The sequence below is a fragment of the Adiantum capillus-veneris genome, chromosome 15 (genome assembly GCF_014529385.1).
Source record: "Adiantum capillus-veneris isolate H3 chromosome 15, ASM1452938v2, whole genome shotgun sequence".
NCBI lineage: Eukaryota > Viridiplantae > Streptophyta > Polypodiopsida > Polypodiales > Pteridaceae > Adiantum > Adiantum capillus-veneris.
This window is the reverse complement of record NC_140945.1, coordinates 111790663-111808430: the sequence shown is the minus strand read 5'-3', so window position 1 is coordinate 111808430 and position 17768 is coordinate 111790663. Positions and strand designations below refer to the sequence as shown.

Sequence of the window (17768 nt, the reverse complement as noted above, 5' to 3'; positions counted from 1 at the left end):
TCTTGGGTAGGGCAATTATTTTGAGGGGAGTATATAAACACACTTAGCCCCCATTGTATAAATCATCTGTCATTGCCGAGTTGGTTGATCTCTCTCTCTCTCTCTCTCTCTCCATTGTTCTACGCTTTGCATTGTCGACTTTGTCACATACATCCTCCTCCTTTGAGTCCGTTGGGGATCTCTTTCATCCGCGGCATCATAATATGCATCCTTGTGTTGTATGCTTGAATTTTTGCTTTCCAATTTTCCTTTTCTATTGTTTGTTGTTTAGCCTAGAGTTGGGCTCATTCAATAAGGCACAAGGTGATAACCCTCCTCATCACTCACAAAATTTTGTTGGAACCATTTAATTCACACTTAAATTTGGGTCTAACACAGGTGTCCTAAAACGGGATACTAAATATAAGCTTATCAATGATTTTATATGCTAGTATGCTATCCTTCTTTTGTCAGTTTTTCTAGTCTCAACCTGCATGCATCTAAATATGCATTTTGTAGTGATTCTAAGCTGGAGATTTTGTCTCATTTGTGAAAGCAAAGTCCCAATCTTGGATCATCTTAAGTTGTCTCCTAAATGGTCACCTAAGATCACGGATTTTCATTATGTCCATAATCTAGTTGTGGCTACATTCTCTTCTTTCTTAAAGGGCTAAGATTCGGACCAAAGGGTCATTGATGGACACTCAAATTGGGATGGTTGGCTAGGTCAAACTCATTGTATGTATACAACTCACACTACACCCTACACATAGGTCCAAATCAATTGTAGGTCCTTTTGCCCCTTTTTGATGCTCACAAGCCTCTCTCTAGCGGAAGCATGTTGCAACAATTGCCATCGGAGTAGAAATCTAGCATCATGGCCACCACCACGTGTGCCATGCCAATCTCCTAAGTCAAATCTTTATCACTGTTATCTTTGTCAATCTTGCCTTTGCCTTCGCCTTTGTCCTCTTGTGAGCTCTTGCATTTGCCTTTTGCTTCACATTCCCAAGCCAAACAAAGCATCTTCCTCTCCCTTCAGGACTCCAACTGCTTTTAGAGCTTTTGCCTTTGCCAAAATGCCATCACCCACAGCTCACAATGCTTCCTTTACTTGCATTTTGGAAAGTCACTACCATGACTTCGTTTTCTTCGTGTTGCAATCTCCTCCCAATATCAATGACCATGCTTTGATACCATGTCATAGTCAACGAAGCGAAAGCATAGAGCACTGAAGAGGATACTTTTCAAAACTACGAGTACAAGTTATAGATGAAATTTGAAGCAAAACAAGATTATTGTGGACTAGGTGTATGCCCAAAATACAGAGCAAAACTCAAAATACAGATTAATGCTTGTTAAGCTCAAAATTGGGTCAAGAATAACGCCACATGATGATATATGACTTAATTCTTTGGAAGCAAACAAAGGAAAGGGAAAAGAAACAAAGAATGTAGCTTTAACAAAACATTCATACAATCACAATACCCTAGGGTACAAAATTAGTGCATCTCTATCAACCCGTGGTAAGGTGATAAAACAGTTGCTTGCTACATGTCTTCTTCAATATCAAATCTCAACCATAGACCACATTTCACTTCATAACAGAACCCTCCCCCCTATAATCACATTTTAAACCACCAAAAACATACCTTATAAAACGTAACACTCCAGTACATTCAAGCTTACTTTCAAAATACTACCCTTTCACTACTGCCCATTAAATGCCTCACCTTTCAGATTACATGGCTGTGCGTGACCACGCAGAGAGAGAGAGAGAGAGAGAGAGAGATTCTACAATTGGTGCAGAATCACAGGACTAACATGAGAGCAAAACAAACTACAGGAAATTTCACATCCTAAGCACTACAAAATAACATCAGTAGAAAACATCCAAGATGAGTTAAGAATCAGCTGTGAACTTCATACAGAATCAGCCAAGAACTGACCCAAAACTAAATCTTTCAATAATAATCACACAATTCCAATGCCCAAACAACACCTTCCAGATCGTGCAGCCATGGCACTAAGCATAGAATATCGTAGCGGCACTTTTCCCAACCCATTTGCTGAGTTTCTCATAGTATCCCCACCTTTCGGGGCCTCAAAAACTGCTGTCAGAGCATCCAATAGCAAGCTAGCTGAACACTCCATTTCAAGCAATTCAAGGACTCCTTAAACAGACAGCAGGTCTCACCGTGCAAGTCCGGAAACCGAATCATGATCCCAAGTTACACTTGCAATAGGAATTCAATCCCAGAAACTACAACATTCAGAGATACACTCAAGTCACTAAACCAGAACAAGGCCTCTTTGATTCCCGCTCGTGACAATCTTGAGAGCCACAGCGTGGGTGGATGCGCTTGCTCTCTTCTGCAACATCTAGACTTCCAAGGTCACTAAGCTCTGGTTTCTCAAAGTTCTCTTTCTCAGGGGAAATATAGGGGGATTTCGACGCATGTATACTTGAGACATTACCCTGTATACTTGAGCAGTCGCAGTCGGCTTCCTTCTCTCTCAGCTTGGTGTTCCTTTTCACTGTCACTTGGGGTGTGGCAGGAGGGGCCTGGGGGGGAACCACGCTTCCTGTAATACCGCTAGGACTAGGAGTTGAATCCCGGTGATGCTCATACAATTCCAGCATCTGATTACTCACATCTGCGAAACCAGAACGCTCAATGTCTAGTATTGCCAATGAGTATCAGCACACTAGAAAAGTTGATACAAATCACCTTCTAATTGCCGGGCAGTAACCTCCAGCTCTTGCCACCAGGGCTTTTCGCAGTCGGTTGGCAGCTTCATTTTCAGAAACTTTGCTGCAAGGAAAATGCCCCCAGCTGCAATATAATGAGCCTCATACTGCAGGCATAGCGATGTCCTCAACCTGTACAGAAACATTGGCTGAATGGGTCAAAACAATACGTCCATTGCAAGAAAGAACTTTTATCCACAGGAAATTGGGGTGTCATTAACCCATTCTCATATATAAGTTTGGAAAAAAAAATGAAACACTTACGCATCATTTAAGAAATTCCAAGCAACTTGAGCCAAAGATTTCTCTGTAACTTTGAGCTTCTTAACAGCTGCTACCAAACGCTTGTACGGATGGATGACATTGAGCTCAAAACCCAAAGTTTGAAGGACTACATTTTCTGCTAGCAAAACTTGCTCCTTCTCGTGCTCATAGACCTCCTAAAAGCATGAAACAAGCAATGAAAAGAACATCAGATCACACGCAAGCGAACACATGCCTGTCAATTCAATAAAGACACAAAACAATACCTTCTGTTTAATTCGCTCCGCAGCTACTTTGTCTCTTTTGTGTCTTATATCATAGGAAAGAGAGAGGACATTCTGCAGTAATTTTGGAGTCTCCTCCACCTTCCCAGCCAGGAACATGCAAGCTGTTGCAATCGTCTGCCAAAAGCAAAAGGGTTCAAAAGTCACTTTCATACAACAAAAAACAATCTATATTTCGCTTCCAAAGTCAGGTCAAGGCTTCAGCCACACAAATGACCAGGACCTATGGTGTTTGCAAGCATCATTCCTGCTGAAAAACCATTATAAAAGCCAATCTTCTCATCAAAACTTATGTACACTTATTGAGAGCAATGACATAATGCTCAATTTACAACTGCTTAAACAAGCCAAATTAATTTGTCTACTTTGACAATGGAGCATCCAAAAGCCACAAGCCCCTATTGATGAGGAAAAATTAAAAGGTAGCTCATGAAGACTAGCTTACATAGCGGTCATTCTTTGCATGTGACTGCCGAAGATAGAACCGATGGCAAAACACGATTGACGTCGCAATTGTCAATTGAGGCCTGGAAAACCCACCAAATGAGACCTCTCTCTCTCTCTCTCTCTCTCTCTCTCTCTCTCTCTCTCTCTCTTTTTGCAAAAGGGAGGCCTTGACCCTTTCGTATTACATAACCAAGTTAAAGGCCTCTAGGCATCACTGATAACCATGACTGGTAGTGAAGAAACCCCTGAAATACAGCAAACCATAGGGAGAAAACCACTGGTCACGCAAAGTTACAAAAAACGGGTAATACATCAAAGGCTAGAGATAGAGGAGGTAAGGACAATTATAGCAAAGAGCTAAAGCAGAAACAGGCCACGCAGGCTTCGAGGAGGAGGTTGAAAACTCCACCAAAGATATATAGAACTGGTAGTGAAAAAACCCCTGAAAAAATACAACAAACCATAGGGAGAGAATCATTGATGATGCAAAGTTACAAATAATGGGTAATACATCAAAGGCTAGAGATAGAGAGGTAAGGACGATTGTACCAAAGAGCTCAAGCAGAAACAAGCCACCCACACTTAGATGAGAAGGCCGAAAACTACCCAATATAAACAAAACTAGTAGTGAAAAAATCCCTAGAGTAAAGACATAAAACCACCAATGATGTAAAGTTACAAAAGGGTAATAGAGATAGAGGACGTAAGCAGGGCTCGGGAAAAGATAGGTTCGGTTTATCCAAAGCCTGTTCAAAATGAAAAATGGCCAGTTCAAATTTGGGCAAGAAGGTTCTTGAGCCGGTTCAAATTATGGAATTTTTAGTTATAATTTGAGATTTTTAGTTTGATTATCCCTCTCAAATTTAGAGTTAACCTGCACATATGTATGTGAAAAGGTTCCAAAGCCAAGTCCACAAAAAATGTTTCCCATGCCCTGGAGATAAGGACGATTGTAGCAAAGAGCTAAGAAACAGGCCACCCAGACTTCGACGAGGCAGCTGAAAACTCCACCGAGGAAACTTTCCAAATCTCCAAGGCCCACAGCGCACTCAGCAGAATAACCATCACCACTGCACATTTACTCTGCACCATAATCGGGGAGAGACCAAGGAGCAGAGGAAAGGGTAACCTCCAGCATCTCTAATAGCAATCCAAGAGCTATGTCGTCAATACCTGCAAATAGCAGAGGATGTTGGGCAAAAATGCAGACAAGGCCACAGAGAACCCATCCACTAGCTCCGCACCCCACAACACCAGCCTACAAGACACCCATCAAAAAGGGGAATAAACAAAAACCACAGGCAAACAAAACAGGCACATGCAACCACACCCCCCCTTCACCCACAAGTGCAAACCACGTGCACATGCATTCTCAGACAAAAACAAAAACAGCCAGCGACCAGGCAATCAAGGATAAGCTCATCTTTAAAGGGTAAGCGCAAGGTATAGACTCATAATAGTCATCCACAAGACAATATAACCATCAAATCCAACATGCATAATGCTGACTACATACTACGACATCCCCACTAACGTTGTCACTGCCCAATAGTTGGGTGTAGAACTAGGTACTAATGTATGCTCCTGCACACACACGCACATCTGTGTACCGAGTTTCTTTCTCAATTCTAGAGATATAGGGCTGACTCCGCCATTATGAAGCCTAGTACTAAAAGAGTATTAACTAGGAAAGATTGCCGCAGAAACAAGGTAGTTGATAGGGCATACGCACACAAGATGCAAAACATTACACAATATCAACTGGTAGTAAAGCAGACATAAAAGACTAATTTGGAAAGATTACCACAAAAACAAGGGCATAAGCACCACAGAAGATGGACAGAATTAACACAATATCAGCTGGTCGTAACTCGGCTGAAACCTTCACAACTGTAAAGTCAGCATGTCCGTTGTACAACTAGAAAATATACCTAAATGAGTCCAGGATGAGCCCAAATTCACCTTTAAAGGTAAGTGCAAGGTATGGACTCATGGTAGTCATCCACAAAAACAATATAACCATCAAGGTCCATCTTGCAGAGCATTGACGAAATACTACGACAGCCCCACTAGTGGGTGTAGAACTAGGTATGCTCCCATACCCACATCGACACAAAGATCTACGTACTGAGTTATGTCATCACTTTGGAGATGCAGTAGAGATGCATGGAAAAAAAGGTAAGGAAAACGATGCAGAGGTCACAAAGGGTGGAAAGAGGAAGCAGAGGGGGAGATGTAGTCAGACCCTTGAAGGCCACCAAAGGATAGACATAAACGTTGAATCCGCGTCAACATTGGCAGCAGGTCACAACACAGACAAATGTATGGGGGCAGCCGCTTCACATGCTGTCACGAGGGGAGGGAGAAAAACGGCAGCAGATTGAACAAGACGCAGTAGCCCTAGCACCCTGCACTCCTCTCAATGCAGTAACCATCCTAGATCCTTTCCTGCTCCCATACACAAATACACTGCTAGATGATGTAGCCGGACGTCAGATGCATTCTATTTTGGATGGAGAAAGATACAAGCTAAGAGCTCAAAGGATAGGGAGAAGGGAAGAACGTAAATGAGACCTGTAGTAAGAACAACCCAACATTGCCAGCGAGAAGCACAAAACTCCACTAAAGAATCCCCAATATCAACATCCAAGCTCTAAACAAGTCCAGCAAATGGAGAATCTGCATCAGAAAGCAGCCAAAGAGAGCAAATCACCAAAGGAACAACCCAGAGCAAGTTTCATCCACTTGCAAAAGCAGGACCAAGAACTAAGATGAGTATGAAGAAACCTGCCAAAACCACCAAAGATACTCTCAGCATACAAAGGAGCAGAACCAGAAGTAAAGAAAGAGGAAACAACAGTGACAAAAGGGAACACTACAAAGCAAGAGAAAAACAACCGCCAAGGAAGCCAACAAGGGAGAATAGAGACGGAAAACACCTCTATCAACAGAAAACAGCAGTCAAACAATAAAAAGTACACATATAGAGGGCACAAATAAACCAAAAAAAAAAAATTATCTGCAAAGAATACAAATCTGAGGGGAAAACCCAACAGATGAGTACAAGGATCAACCTATGTGCAAACAGGGAGGATAGGAGAAGCTGAATAGGCTGATGACTCCAATACACCTAAAGACACAGAAAAGACTTCAACACGTTTTGTTTTTTTTTTGGGGTGGTGGTTGGGGTTGAAGTTGGAATGACTCACACAGATGAACAGAGGTAGCATGAGACAACTTGTGCCAGGCGAAGGTTGGCGGTGGACTAATACCACCATTTGGATTACAGTAGAAGAACCAACAGATGTAGATGGGAACGAAGCTCTAGTAAAGCCTTCCACACAGCCACCTTTGCTCAAGAACATCTTTGTCCTAAGACCAGCCCTGGAAGCACCAGAAGTGAACCTTATGAACAGCACGGACAGATCCATAAAAAGAATGGATACCGTATCTGTATGGTACCACTAAAATTCAAGAAACAGGACTCTTCACCTGGTGGAGCAAGGAATTGCCCAAACATACTTGGAGCACTTACCCAGAGGTCTAGGGCCCATGTTCAATTTTCAGGATCAAACAAGTTCAGTCTGCCTTTCAGATTGAAAAGAAATAATGAATGTCAAAAGAAGCAACCATCATCTGAAAGACATACTTGAGTATGTACTCTGCATGTTTTGGTGCCAGTGCATGCTTTTTCATTCCTCAACTACACACAAGTATATGTGCATCTGTATCTTAGTATACAGCATGCAAATGCCCAAGTCACACAGGATACAACCATACAGCATTGTAGTCCCATTGCAACCTGTATTTTCTTGCATCCAAAATCACGCTACCTACCTCAAGGTATTGCAAGCTCTAGTACAACCCAACCTTCCATACAGCCATGCCTGATTTTGGAAGGCAAGGCTTCAAATTTCAATAGCCTTCAGAGGCACTTTTACCCTTGAGAAGTACAAAAAAAGATGTTGCCCTTATCAGGGACAAATATGCTTAGCTTAAATATGACATATGACAAAACCAAAGAGAAGGTAATAATTTAACCTTCATAAGAATGACTCCAGTCACCCTTCTTCAGTCATGCCACAAACCACACCACGATGAGCACATAGGCCGTACAGGATCTTTGTTCACAAATAAGTTCAAAGTCTCTCTTACATCAATCACAATAATATTTCCATCTAAAGCACCTATTGAGAGAGTGAAAACTTCACCTCTAAAGTCTAGGTCCATAGATCTCCATTACAGCAACTTGCTCCATACAAAACCATCATTTGATACTTTTAAAGACAGCTATGATATTGAGCATGTACAAATAATGATTTCAAGCAGGTAGTCTGCTAGCCACTGCTAGAGAGAAGTGCACATAAAGACCGAGAACTCAAAAAACCATTTCAGCTGTACAGATACAAGTCTAGCACGTAGTATACCTAAACACTGTATAAGCAATCATGTGGACCCACTCGAACACAACTGCACTCACAAATAATAATTAGTTGAGTAAGAGGAAGTACCATGTCAACAATTTTACAAACGACATAAATACATCTGGACCGAAGAATATTTCATAAAAACAACTCCTGTCACAGAACTGTCTTACATTGATCAAATAGTTAGAGCTCAAAGCACTCGATACAATATTAAAGGATGATCAAAATGCAGCCAATGGCAAGTCCCACTGTTAGTGCAATACCGACCATCTCTATTGTTTCTTGCTCAACCCTAGTAATTGACAAGAAAAACAGAGAGCCACAGCTCACTAAAAATGAGAAAGTCCACTCGCCACACTTTTAACAACCCTCAATTATCATAAGAGAGTGGAATCTGAAGCAACCACCCATAGCCAGAGCTCAATCACTTTAACAAATACAAGGCACATAAGCCTGAAGACTTGTCAAACTTTCTTGAAAAAGCAGACACAAAAAAAAGGGATGCCCAGTCCTACAGAGACAGATTGGGAATGAAAAGATTGATTTAGTATACAGCTCCATACACCCACAAACACCTGAGCCTCTGCATCAGATACAACTCAGAGACTGCTTACTCAGGCCATTGCTAGGAAACGCATGACAAAAGGTTCCTGCATCAAGCGCTAATGCCTGTACAGTGAGGTGATCCAGTAATCCTGGCAAGTAAGATCTGATGACACGTGTTCTAGAACAACCCCTATTCTATGTAAGCAAGCCAACCCCTGATCCATAGACAGAAAGGTGCGCTGTCTTATCTTTGCAATTGAAGCCCTTTGGTTCCTTGTTGCCATTGTCACTTGCCAAGGTGAACTTCAATTGCGCACTATGGTAAATTATACACAGATTCTGAACCTCTTTGAGTATCGCATTCCTTGTCACCATCTGTGACAAAAAAACCCAGACTTACTACATAGCCTGCCCTACCTTGTTCGGAGGCCTCGATGCACACTCCCTGGTCGATAGAGGGGGCATTAAGTCTTATGCAGCAAGGTTAGGACGTGCCTAAACAGGCAAAAACAAGTCCATAGCCTTCAACCCGTGGGGGCACGCTGATCCAAAACATGCACAGACAGTCCAGCACCTGCACAACAGTGCAGGTGAGGACAGAAAAATAGACTTTGTCCAACCTAGTTAAGAATCTAGGGTTACAAAATATCATTTTGCACCTCTAACAGCTCTAAGTCCAGAATTCACTTTTTTAACTTAGATCGACTTCTGGCGTAGATTTGTAAACATGTATTGCGTGGGAAAATGATAAGGTTAAAGCGCCCATTGCACTATTGTCCTCTGGATACACAGTTGTCATCACTTTCGGTACATATTTGGTAAATGGCATACTATTACACATCGATATGACAGATAACCCAGTAACCACAAGGGAGCTTACACTTTCAGGCGCATGCCAAGGTCTTGCAGAAAGACACAATAAGACTTGCGGAGCTGGTTCTCCTTCGCTAGGCTTATACCATCCCTTCTAGACAAGGATCGCTGCTCAATCTGCTCACGAGGAAAGAACCAGCCAGAGCCAAAAGGATACTCCTCCACTTGTAAGGACTCTATCTGGCAAACCTCCTCTTCAGCAACACCTGCCATCATTCACACCCTGCTACACTTGCTTTACCCGAAGCTGCGCAGAAGGGCACACACACAGAGGCATGCATGTGCCCTGCTTTTCTGTTCTCTTAGTAGCCCGGTCGTTACTGCACAGAACTGCAAATAACGTGTTCAAGATTAGAATGAAGACAAACACAAAATTTCATCCTCAGTCAGGAATATAACACATCCTCAGTGAAAACGCAGGAAAAACCCTAGCACAGATGTGAAGTAAATAACAACCATCTCTGAAAGCGCACCAAATGCTTCCCGTGGCAATGCCGTCTGTGTAATACCTAGTGAGACGTTGCATCTGTGTGTAGGTCTATGCCTGGGTGAAATGCGCGGCGTGTTGTGTGTGCCTAATATGAGGAAAACCTGTCGAAAACCCTAGCAAGAACGCGAAGAAGTTACCTCGGCGATGGGTTTTGGGAGAGGAAGAGGGTCAGATTCGATGGACTCGGGAGTTAAAGTTGGGACCTTAATAAACTTCAGTTTCAAGACATCGCCTTCTATAGGTGTTTGCTTTTCACTTAGCTTTTTCACTCGGTCCGGTGTGTGAGTTGTAATTTCGAGTTCCTATACATCCGGCGGCAATGCCAATTGCGTAGTACCTACTGAGACATTGCATCTCTGTGTAGGTCTATGCCGGGGTAGAATGCGCGGCGAGCTGTATGTGCCTAGTATGAGGAAAACATGTCTAAATCCCTAGCAGAAAAGCGAAGAAGTTACCTCTTTGCCCAAAACCCATTTGGCAGCTGTGCATTAGACAACATACTTCTGACCTTCTCTTGTATGGTCCTATTCATCCTCTCAGCAACACCATTTTGAGGAGGATTGTAAGGAGCAGTAAGTTCACGTTTTATACCTTTTGACTCACAAAAGTCCTGAAAGGCCTTTGAAACATACTCTCCACCATTGTCAGTGCGTAAGCATTTAAGCTTCTTGCCACTCCGATTCTCCACAAGTGTCACAAACGTTTTGAAAACACTAAACGCTTCATCCTTGTGCTTGAGAAAGTAAACCCATACTTTCCTCGAGTAATCATCTATAAATGTCATAAAGTAAGAAGCTCCCCCTAGAGATAGGTTAGGCATAGGTCCACACAAATCACTACGAACAAGTGCCAACTGTGTATCTCTTCTACTGCTTCTTTGCTTATGTGGCTGCTGTGTTTGCTTACCATACAGACAATGTTCACAGAATTCAAAATCAATGACAAGCCAGGCAAATAACCAGAACGAGACAAGATTTCCATTCCCTTCTTGGACATACGTCCTAACCGGCTATGCCACAAAGAAACGTTCGGCTGCTCAGTTACATTGATTACATTTTTAGAGACATTTGATGCATAAATCATGTAAAGTCCTCCAGACTTTACTCCATGTGCTACTGTCATAGAACCCTTGGATATCTTCCACATGTTCTCTCCAAAAGTGGTGACATAGCTAGCATCATCAAGTAAACCTGTGCTGATGAAGCTCTTTGTAATTGCGGGAACATGTCTCACATTCTTCAGTGTGAAAGAATAGCCATTCTGAAACTCCAATTGAACATCTCCAACACCTAAGATCTCACATGTCTGCCCATTGCCTAGCCGAACATGATCTTTAGTGGTCACATAAGAGGTAAACCACTCCTTGTTTGGAGACACATGAAGTGATGCCCCTGAGTCTATAATCCAGTCACTTAGTGCATTTCCATCAGATGTTGTAAGAAGAGCTGAGTCCATTGTATTCTTCAAGAAGTAGATGTCTCCTGACACTAGACTGTCATCCTCTGCAACAGTGTTTGTCACATTTATTTCTTGAATCTTCACTGAGGACTTGTTCTTCTCACCATGGTCTTCAGCTTTCTCTTTGCCTTTTTGTGCTTTCCATTCTCTGCAGTCTCTTTTCATGTGACCCTTCTTGCCACAATGGTAGCATTCTATGTCACTCTTGCATTTAGCACTGCGGGACTTGCTACGAGACTGATCCCTCTTTCCACCTTTGTACTTTTCTTTGGTCCTTCCCCTGACAACTAAGGCTGTTCCTTTGCCTTTGTCCATTGTCTTTCTATTGGTTTCTTCAGTAAGCAGACTGCCTTCTACACCTGCTATGGTCAAACCATCTGGAGGTGCAGAATTACTCAAAGTTGTGCGAAAAGTGTCCCAACTTTCCGGCAATGTGATCAACAGGAACATAGCTCTAACAGGTTCATCAAACTTGACACCTTGAGCTGACAACTGACTGTAGATGGTGTTGAATTCATTCAAATGATTGGACATAGGTGTCCCTTCTTTCATCTTCAAGTCAAAAAGCTTCTTAAGCCAGTATACCTGTGAAGCTGCACTCTGCTTCTCATAAAGATCACTCAGCTTTGTCCATGCTTGATAAGCCGACATCTCGTCTGCTACATTGAAGTAAACGCTTTCTGCCAAAGTCAGCATAATGGTAGAAAGTGCCAATTCATCTATTTCGCTCCATTCATCTTCGTCCATATCTTGTGGTTTTATCCCCTTGAGCTTTATAGGTTTTATCTGCTTCTTTTGTACCAACACGTGCCAAATCTGCTTCTTCCACAATGGGAAATTGGTTCCATCCAGCTTCTTGATATTGTAAAGAGTAGTATCCTGTGATCCAGCCATAGCTACGCTTCACAGCAGTTTACTTTCCTAGGAAAAATTCGACAGAGTTTTCCTTGTAAACTGACCTCTGAACCAATATCAACCTGTCAAATGAACCAAGAAAGCTTCAGATTCTGCAAAAATTTCGGCAGAGTCTCCTTTGTAAAATGGCTTTGGTGTACTCAAAAAACAGACCAAAAACAGCTCAAAAAACCACTGTCTCTCTAACACTGTAAGCTGTGGGTAAACCTGTCTTGCACCTATACTGTCTCTCACTGTCCTGTAAACATAGACTGCGACAATGCCTCAACGGCAGTAAAGCAAAGATGCAATCCCAACTGTCTAACTCACAGTCAATACATCCTAGCTGCCTATCTAAGGGTGCTCGAGGGATCGCTCCAAGACCTGTATCACCGAAAGGATCTCAACATTCGAGAATCCCCCAGCTCAATAAAACCTCACTCAACCCTCAACAAAGGCTGCAATAAATCTGACAGTACATAGACTTCCCACAAAGTCATACATCCACAAATTTCCCACTGTATGCTATAACCGCTGCGGCGGTTGTTTGCTGCGTGACTCACAACCAGCAAACCCTCAACAAACATACATCATCTCTGACAATACATCCCATGTGGAAGTACCTGCAATGTCAGGATGAAATCTGGAATATCAAGCAGCAAACACAAGCTACCTGATGAACTAGTGGATGTCGCCTACAATCTGTGTGTAGATGCGTCCGTGTCGTATGTGACACGCCTCCAAGAACTGTGAACCGTCCTTCGTTGTGTAGACAGCCACAAATCAGCACTCTAGAAGTGCAGATATTCTCAACACTTGCAATCGTAGGCCAAAACCCCAAATTTGTAGAGTTGGATCTGCACCCGCCAAGACCACGTAGTCGAAAATGGCCTGCGCAGAACTTTGTCGAAGCCGAACGGTGGCCGAGATGACCTCAGAATGAAATTCTGAGAACACCAAGCCCTTTGGGCTTGCCCACAGGAATTGGGGCCGTGTCTTCGCCTGTCGAATCTCACTCCAATCTGAGCAGGTGACTCTGGCTACCTGCAAATGCTGCCTCTAGCCTCGATCTGAGCTCTGATACCAGTTGAAGGAGTACGGGCGGAAGTGCGACGCGAGACAGAGTGCGAGAAGAAGAGCACAACGATATGGTGAACTCGCTCTACTGTAATGTGTAGAGCATAGTGAGTTCTTATTAGGTTTTAACAAAAGAACTCGCTCTACTGTAATGTGTAGAGCATAGTGAGTTCTTATTAGGTTTTAACAAAAGAATATGTGTACATACCTGGCGGCCCACCCACTTACCTGGGCGACCACATTGGGCTTTATACCCCAACACCAATGAGCTTTCACCAAGAGCTAGAAAAGGGGGTCGCGACCAAAGCAAGGAGGGGGCTAGCTTGGGGAGATATACTCTCCCACACACACACACACAAACACACACACACTCATTGTGTGAAGTGCAAAGTGCAAGAGCTCCATCTCCTTCTCCAAGCTTATTGAGAAGTTCAGAGCCTACACCAACACTCTTGGCTATGGAATGCAAATCCAACCAAGAGCCATGCTTCAATTCTTAAGCTTGCCATCTTCTTCATCTTCACTACTATGCTATTATGCTATGCTAAGCAAGCAGAGTGATGATAAGTGAGGAACTATTTCTTTCTCGAAGTTCGTAGGCCATTTCCATTACATTGGTATCAGAGCTAGCGAGGAATGAGGGTAGGGAAGAGGAAGAAGGAGATTCTCTTTTCTTGCTTCAGAAGAGAGGTCCTTAAGTTGTCCATGAAAGGTTCGACCTGTTCATTAATAGAGTGAGTGGGATACGGATCTATTATCTTGGTCGACAAGGATGCTAACCAAAACATATGGTTGCTTTTGCCTCACTTTTTTTATTTTTTGGTAAAATAACTATGTACAAAACAATTGCATTTTTTCCCTTCTACGGATCATAAAAGTTTCTATAGTCACACTCAATACAAATACCATATACATGTTTTTTAAGTTCATTTTTGGCCTTTACATTCATAAGGAGTCATGGAGCATGTCAAAACAATAATAGATCTCTAGTGGAATCTTAGGGACAATGATGAAGTGCTAAATACAACAAACATGAAAAAACTATGTTTAGCATTATGACCTCTAGAATCCTATAGAAAATACTCAATATCTAGCCCAAATTGAAGTTTATCATTAAATATGGATACTACCTACAAAATGCATACAATCATCCTAAGAAACTAACAATATATACTTGCTACACTAGAATGTCTCGTATTCTTTTGCAATTGGAAAACTCAGCCATCGTCGTATACTATGCTATATAGAGTATTAGGTGCCCCAAAAATCAAGGAAGATTAGTTTTATGCTACACTTACACAATCAAAATTGCATTTAGACGTCCAGAAAGCCATCAAAAAAATCATAAAAGTGTTTGTCTTGTAGTCTGGTCATAACTTTCAACTTTTAACACTTAATTCTCCCTAGAAGCATCAAAACATGTTGAGAACTACTAAGGCTAATACTCTAGCTCAATGTAAACCTCCCAAACATGTATTTTAGAGTGGTTAGGATATGTTAGCCTCTTTGTATCAAGTGGGTACAAATTTGGGAGAAGTTCCTTTTGTGTGTGAGGAGCTAAAGTTTAAGGTCAAGCACAAGGAGGAGGATATGGATGCATTTCTTACGAGGATCAAAGTCCTCAATGAGTACTTAATTAGATTGGTGAGATAATTCCTCATAGCACTCTTGTGCATATAGCTCTTGATGCTTAGCTAGATTCTTAGTAGACTTTTTCTCCACCTTTAGGCTTGTGAAAGAGGGTAAAGATGAGGTAAATTTTGATGGCCAACCCAAAATTTTTTTGGCTAAGCAACATGCTGTTGAGCAGGAAAATGTGGCTACATAGCAATAGAAGAATGTCATTTTTGCCACTTTCAATGCATCTACATGTAGTAGGCATATTCCCAAAAGTTATACTTCTTCAAACAACAATAGGTATGAGAATTCTAGTTATAAAAGAAAAAAGATACTATAAGGAAAATGATCATCTCATAAAGCAATACCCAAAACTTAAGGCTAAAAAGGCTCGAAAGAAAGAGGCAAATGTAAGCATTGTAGTTGCCTCTTTGAATGTAGATTTGAAAAATGTTGTGTACAATACTGAATGGGATTTTAGTGCACAATGGAATTATGACCATTTTCTCATTGTATTGTAGAATCTATATTTTACGTGTGTTACTTTGGCAATGGTCCAACTAAGCACATTACATCTCATTGTGATTGGTTCACTTCCTTCGAGACTATCTCTGATGGAAATACTATCATGTGTGCCAACAATTGGGAAGATTGTGCTTACTATTATAGGTAATGACTTGTTCACAACCTTGGATGCTTTGTATGTGTTAAGTATGGAGCATGATTTACCCCTTGTATCTTTTAGTCTCAAAAACGCACATTTGTAAATTCCGGTGCGTAAGAAAAATCACTCATCTAAAAACCAAAAATTCATGCCCATCGCTAGAATATTCCTTTTTTGGTGGAACATTATGGCCAGACGGCGGTCGAGAAGTGGTCCAAAAATGGTCGATTGGCCGTCGGTGGTCAAAAGTCAATGGCCGATAGCCGAATTCAATGGTCGGTGGTCAATTTCTAACCGGCTACACACGACTGCCTCTCATGAGAGAGGGTAACCCTTTTGGCCTATAAAAGGAGGCCTCTTATACACACAAAAGGCATTGTGAAGTTGATGAATTAGGTGTATGTGAGGTGGTGAGAGTGAAGCAAGGTGGGATGTCAGGACAAGGGTCCTGTAACCTAAGAACTAGGATGGTCATGGACTACGGCCAAGGGTCGGGCTAGACAATGTGGACAGGGGATCCGTCTAGGGCAAGGGGCTAGGAGCCCGCCTATATAATGGGAGGTTGGGAGGAGGATCTTCAGTCTAGTTTCCCCTAGTTCTTACACTGGTATCAGAGCTTAGGTTAGCTAGGAAGTCTCTCTTCCACTCTCTCTCTAGGCGTGGTCACTTTTTGCTCCTAAAAATAGGGCCTCGAGGTGAGAACCGTGGCTTTTATAGGGTTTTTACCAAATTTAGTAAGGGGACTGCCTAAATCGGGCACGCTTTTCCGTTTTGGAAGGGGAGCTGTGGTGCACGAAATTCCGCCATCTTGGTCTTGATAGGAGCGCCCTGGGGAAGAAGGGGGGCTTCCAAGAGCTCGCGGCCATTAGCCGCTTGAGCAAGCTACACACAGCTTCTGTAGGCTCGTGCTACCTGCTCCACGCTGTCTGCGTTTTTTTTCATCAAAAAAATCGTTGATTTTCACATGGCAAGGCCAATTGATAATCGATTTTGAGCCTTGGCCATTCTTGGTGCCCCTTCCCACAAGCAAGGGCTCACAAGCAAGAGCCTTCATGTGCGGGGCTTTCCATCGAGTCTCACTATAAGAAACTAGGCAACTAGGCTCTATTGGATCCTCCTCCCAACCTCCCTTTATAGGTGGGCTCCTAGCCCCTTGCCCTAGACGGATCCCCTATCCACACTGCCTAGCCCGGCCCTTGGCCGTAGTCCTTGCCTAGCCTAGTTCTTAGGGTACAGGACCCTTGTCCTGACATTACTTCCCCCTTAAGGAAGAGTTTTCGTCCTCGAAAACACAAGTAGTAATATCTTCTTAAGAATACTGATGTTCTCTTTATTAACGTCCCATAAGTGAGCCAGTTGTCTGTATGATCGATAATTGGTGCAGTGAGGAGGTTCAATGAAACCAAGAGGAATATCTTGATTTTCAACATTGTTGTCCGTTTGCAACCACGTGGGTCTAAATGGTAACTCCATATATAACTCACTTGAGTGTTGTAAAGGAGTAACCACAACTAAGAGTCGCTTGGCTTTAAATGGTAACTCCATTTATAACTCACTTGAGTACTGTAAAGGAGTAACCACAACTAAGAGCTGTCCAACGGCATAACCAGTTTTCAGATCTTCTGAAGGTATTGGAATAATGCAAGGAAACCTTGGCGTAACTTTCCATGCAGTTGTGAGCCAGATTTCCTACTCGCCTGAGTATCTTGAAAACTAACCCGTTACATGTTCATCCCTAATGAAGGTTACTTGCCAACATACTCTATCAGCACACCTGGTAAGTCCTTGACGTATGAAAGTATTGACACAATCTCCAACCCCACCACAAGAGGTGTTTAAAGTCGAAAATCGTACTTAAGCAAATTCTAGAATAGGGAGAAAATCATCTATTTAGAAATGCATTGTGTTAACGTATCCTCTTAGCAAATCCTGTAGCACAAGGTTGCTCTTTGTAATCTTTGTAGTTTGCCTATCCCCTTGGATAACTGACAGTGCT

General features: G+C 42.4%; 1 protein-coding gene across 4 annotated transcripts; it reads right to left on the bottom strand.

Moving 5' to 3' along the window:
• Window positions 1–1924: 1924 nt before the first annotated feature.
• On the bottom strand, window positions 1925–10346 carry LOC147441285 (cyclin-T1-3-like). 4 transcript variants are annotated; one of them, XM_086482965.1, is made up of 7 exons: window positions 10200–10346; window positions 9580–9902; window positions 3725–3806; window positions 3262–3396; window positions 2996–3171; window positions 2712–2863; window positions 1925–2637 (listed from the first exon to the last, which is right to left on the bottom strand). In XM_086482965.1, exons 2-7 carry the CDS (start codon window positions 9786–9788, stop codon window positions 2264–2266), a joined length of 1128 nt encoding a protein of 375 aa, XP_086339091.1. In that variant the 5' UTR covers window positions 9789–9902; window positions 10200–10346; the 3' UTR covers window positions 1925–2263. The 4 variants fall into 4 exon arrangements, with proteins under 4 accessions (XP_086339091.1, XP_086339090.1, XP_086339092.1 ...); XM_086482964.1 differs by lacking the exon at window positions 10200–10346 and adding an exon at window positions 10029–10193; XM_086482966.1 differs by lacking the exon at window positions 10200–10346 and adding an exon at window positions 10082–10106.
• Between the last annotated feature and the right edge of the window lie 7422 nt (window positions 10347–17768).